The following is a 5,428-nucleotide window of genomic DNA, read 5'->3' on the forward strand; positions in this document are numbered from 1 at the left end:
ATACGTTAGCATACATCCTTAGGTCTACATGTCATAGTAAGGTAGCATACATCCTTAAGTCTACATGTCACAGTAAGGTAGCATACATCCTTAAGTCTACATGTCACAGTACGGTAGCATACATCCTTAAGTGAACACCACAGCTACACCAATTGTTATTTGAATAAGAAACAAAAAAAAAATGCAATTATTTCTAAATTTATTAAAATTACCGGTAAAGAATTAAAAACTATGGGATAAAATCATTCACAATGAACTTAAACAATACTGCTGACTTCTATTGAATATGTTTAGTATTTTACCTGCAATAACCCCAGGACCTCAGTCTTTTGTGAAAAGGGTGAAATGGGGACTGGTATTTATCAAGCAGAAGTCACCCTATGTTACTGAAGTACTATATCTGATATGCAGTCTGTCTCACTGTAAGTGGTAATTTAGATGAACTTTGTAATATATCTCAAACAGGTCCAATAGGTGTAATCCCGAGCGTCAGAAATACTGGTTTGTTTGTTACGTTTATTCATGCATGTTGCGTAGGACCTGTTTCCTGCCAAAATTTGCTGGGTGTATTCTTGTGGTGTTCTTTCACATTTCTATTTTATTTTCTATTTCAAGGATGTACAATTCACTACAATATGTTAACATTTTTCTTTGTCAATATTCTTCACAATGATTATCATTTTTTTCTTTGATGCTTGAGAAGTGAAAATGAAAAATTAAAATGCTGATGATAAAAAGATTTTTAAATGCCTGAAATGAGAAATTCTGCAATTTCCATTCTGAAAATAATGTTAAAATAATTATTAAACCAATATGTACCATGTTTAATCACTGATAAGCCCGTTTTCAATATAATGTCGATCCCTTGTAGGTATTTAAGTGTCGTATTAAACCTTATACAGTCCACCTCGATATAATGCCATTCATTTCATTTTCCGACTCACTTACTGCCAACATATTTTAAGGTCCCACTTTCCAGTATATTTCCTGTTATATGTCATCTTGACATGTCACCAAACCCCTTTATTATGACATGTCACTAAACCCCTTAATTATGACATGTCACCAAACCCCTTTATTATGACATCTCACCAAACCCCTTAATTATTACATGTCACCAAACCCCTTTATCATGACATTTGTTTCCCCTGTACAAATATTGGCAGTATAATAAGGTTTTACTGTTCAAGCTTTCCTGCAAAATGGTCCAACACATATTTCCCCCTTTTCTGAGAAGTAAGCTTCATGGTCTATATGAAATAAATAAAAAACAGTTTGTTTAAATTTGTTTTTGTTAGCACTGTTTTTTTATCATTTTCTTTCAAATGTGAACAAATTTTAAATTGCTCTCATACTTTTCGAAAAGAAAAATCACGAGAGTATTGTGTGAAAAGGATGATATTTATTTTGGTGGTATCGGTGAATATTTGTATTTTGGGTTCTCTTGTCGCTTTCCTTTGGCTTGTGTAAGTAAATTTGGAATTCTGTTTAGTACATCACATGATAATTTCTTGGGGAAATGATTGGCAAACTACCATTGGTCCAGTTTGGCACAGTTTGCTGTATTTCTCTAATTACAGAGTACTATACTTAATGAAAGGTGGTATTATTTTTCTGGCTCGGGTTAAAAAAAATGATACCAAATAGTGTGTCCTTAGTCAAAGAGGGCATTCTGAATTCTACTTCAATTTAGTGATGTTGTCTGCTTTGCTTCAACCGTCGGATTCAAACAAAACATTCAGGAGTTTTTTACAGAGCCAAACAAAGTATTAAGAGAATCAGTTAAAAAAAATCATGGAAATCACATCAAAAGAGTTGATGCAAAAAAAACAAATGTGGGAAATTACAATTTCGCCAAGATTTAGGTTACTGAAATGAAAAGTCAATAACAAATAATTAGAAATATAATCGAAGGGTTCTGTGATAATGCCATCAGACAACTTTTTCATGGCTTACATGTAGTTATGTGATGTACTGAATCTATTATGTTCCTCTCCTGAGGGAACGGTTTCTCTTATAGTGTTGTTTTGGAAGGTATAGTACCCTTGCATCGGTGTTATGGGTTCGGTTTCGGCCCCTAATCTCCCAAGACAACGCTATAAGAGAACCCTTCCCTCAGGAAAGTTGCATCATAGATCAATGGTGTTAGCTTTGGGTAAATGATATTGATATTTCTACACTTCTAATATAGTAGAATCGCTTTTCTGATATTGAATATTCGAAGAAAAAAAATTGTATGTAGATGTTGTTTGTTCATGTTTCCTGTGTATTTTAAATACATGTAGTTCGCTTTTTAGGTCACCTGAGCTTTAGCTGAAGTGACCTATTGCTATCCGTTTTCGTCCGTCGTCGTCCGTCGTCCGTCGTCCGTTAACATTTTACATTTCAAACTTAAAGTCAAGTTCTGCTGGGCCGATTGAACTGAAAGTTGGTAGGAATGATCGCCTCATGGTCCTGACAAAGTGTTGTTATTTTTCGGGTCAATCAGAAATACAATTTGGCTGCCATGGCCGCTATTTTGCTACTAAGTTCTAATAGGCCGATCTCACTTAAAATTGGTCTAGGAATGATCAGCTCATGGTCCTGACAAAGTTAAGTTAACATTATACTATTTTTTACTCAAATTGGTACATATTTCAACAACAAAAATAAATATTGTAGGACTCAGGTGACCGTTAAGGCCCATGGGCCTCTTGTTTGGGAATTTTGTGAAAATTATTGTGGAGGTGTTTGTTTCTACCTAAACATTTATATTTTGCTCCTACTTATAAATGTAAACTTATCCAACTGGATATGAAAGACTTGCAAATTAATAAATAGAATCCTTTTTCTCATTGCTAAATATGTTGTCAAACTATTTGTTGTTAAAAAACATCACCATTTGTGGTGAAATATCATAAGTGGTTTTTTAAAAATCATAAAATTACCTGACGTGGAAAACATTGTTGAAGATAATTTACTGGAAATTTTTCATCCATTCAAACTTTTACTATTCTCCCATAAATTTTTTGCCAGGTGTAAATTTCACTGATCCATATTACTATGTATACTATGTTATCTACCTATGTTCAGTGTAATAATACATTTGACCTCATTAAAGAGGGCGAAAAAGGCCCGAAATTAAACTGTGGCAAAACTTTCATGGTATACACTAGTTAATTTGACTGCAGGTATTTGCAGGTATTTGATAGAAGTCACTTAAAAATCATGCTTATACTCGAGAGGTTTGACTTTCCATATAATTATTCATAAATTTCTATTTCGTTTTTTCAGGGCTGGATTTCGTCACCTATGCATTGATTTATATGAGATACAGTGAAACGCCATCATTAGCATGCAGTGTTATCTATATAATATAGATCACTGTCGTAATTGGTCAGTCATAGGAACTCTTGACAAAACACACTGTACCTCCAGCTGGGATAAACTCACACAAGACCTAGATCAGTCAGAATATTTTGGCAGACTCGGAGCTAGTGGCCTACGTATAAATGTTACAAGTGTCTGTGGAAAAGCGATTTATGGGGGAACAAATTGTGAACTCTTATGGGATGTATTTGTATTTATTCAGTATGCATGTGAAATTGGAAGGTTTTCCCTTTTCTAAACAAATTAGATACCTCTTTTAGGGGTAAGGATTTATTTATTGAATATGAGTGAGATATGAAGATTAATTTTACTGAAATGGCCCAGATTGCATGAAATGTTGTTAATCTTACCAATATTTGTATTGGTGGGCTAAAAGGGAGTTAACTGCTGAAAAATTCAGTTCGGTATGAATTTTATCTTATACACAATTTATAAACAGGAACAACTATAAATATATATACATGTATATAAAATGTATCTACAATTTCAATGAATTTTAAGTAACATTTAAAAAATCAGATGATTACAAAATTAACATTCAGTTTTCAAGGAACCAAATATGATAATTGCATACCTCATTAAAAATGCCAGTAAAGGTAGGAAAATTTGGGGAAAGTTCTTTGGTTTGGGCTCCTTGTAAAAAGGATTTTTTTGATGATTCCAAATTCAATGTTGTGGAAAAATATGAGAATAGTGTTTTAAGAATATACTAGGTGGGCTGTTTAGTTTTGAGAAAATATCTTCCAAAAAAAAGGTATAAAAAAAGGTATTGTTAATACAATAAAAAACAGGCATCATTTGACAATATTGCAGCAAATTGTTGATACAAATCAAAGTCATACTTCTTTCATTTAATAACAAGGTGCATTTATAAAAACAGGAAAAATGAAAAGATAAATAAACAAATGTTTTGCATTTGCTAATGACAACTTTTCCAGTGTGATTCTATTTTATGCGACGCACGTAAGAAAGATCTCAGATTAAAGGGACGTACCCCAGAGAGTTTTGATGGCTACTGTCCTCTTGGTCACTCTTGTGGTGAATTGGCTACTTTACTCAAAGGATGAAATAACGTCTAGCTTGATATGTTCATTGACTTTTTATCATCAATAATATTGATTTGTTTACCCACAATGGAAGTGCATGGGGGCTGGAAATGGTTTTTCTTGCATTTATTAGAAGGGTTGAATTTTTGTTATTTTATATTAAAATATCTTTTTGGTTATCTTAAATTATGATTATGCTTGCTGATTTTTTTTTATTTCAGTGGTTAAGTTTTGGCTACTTATAACTTGTACATACGATAGTTTGAAAGATGGTGTTGCCATACTTTGGCTTTAGTTGATTGCATCGAAGTATTATTGTATAAGTATTGATTTAATATGATTTAATTGTTCTACTTTATGAAACTTTCTATGACAGCTTGGGGGCATATCTGATTTGTTTAATCCAGAGTATTTCATCCTCATTTAGAGTTATCTGCCCTTGATACATCATGGGTCTTCTTCAGATATTTATTTAGTAACTACAAGCATTTTAAATGTTACTCATTACCTGTACGACCGCTTTAAATCTATATCTCTCCAAAGTATTTCCCCTAAAGCAGATTGAAAATCATCAGTTACATATCAACATATGTGAAAACCTCATTTATCTATGTAACATAAAAGATGACCTTTTCAAAAGGACATAAAATGTCAAATTTTCAATTCCTAAACCTTATATTTGATACTCAGAATTTCCTCAAATTATATTTAGCTTCCCAATAATTTTTATGTATAGCTTGATCGTTACGAATAGCCTAATTAGCGAAGCCTGTGATTAAATATCTGCTCCAAAGTATTTAATTCTATCCTAACTGTTTATAAATGTGCTATTATTTATGAGTATTATGTTTGTTTTGTTTACTTTATGACAATATTTGTTGATACATTAGTGTTCTTTAGTCGTTACAGTTGTTTCATGAACAACACACAGCTGATAATGGACTCATTAGTTTCTTTCTTTTTATATTTTTCTACTTTGTTGCATGTTTGTTCATTTCTGTTTTATATGTAGA

General features: G+C 32.4%; 1 protein-coding gene across 2 annotated transcripts in view; it reads left to right on the forward strand.

The window, feature by feature from the left end:
- Positions 1–5,428, forward strand: part of LOC110464314 (golgin subfamily A member 4-like) — a 39,836-nt gene extending 34,408 nt beyond the window's left edge. The window contains exon 22 of one of the 2 annotated variants that reach the window (XM_021519464.1): positions 3,274–5,428. In XM_021519464.1, the coding sequence (XP_021375139.1) occupies positions 3,274–3,300 (27 nt within the window). In that variant the 3' untranslated portion in view covers positions 3,301–5,428. Of the gene's footprint in view, positions 1–465; positions 565–3,273 lie in introns of those variants that run through there. The other variant, XM_021519465.1, reaches the window with a different exon arrangement.

Source organism: Mizuhopecten yessoensis, unplaced genomic scaffold, assembly GCF_002113885.1.
Source record: "Mizuhopecten yessoensis strain PY_sf001 unplaced genomic scaffold, ASM211388v2 scaffold10985, whole genome shotgun sequence".
Taxonomy (NCBI): Eukaryota; Metazoa; Mollusca; class Bivalvia; order Pectinida; family Pectinidae; genus Mizuhopecten; species Mizuhopecten yessoensis.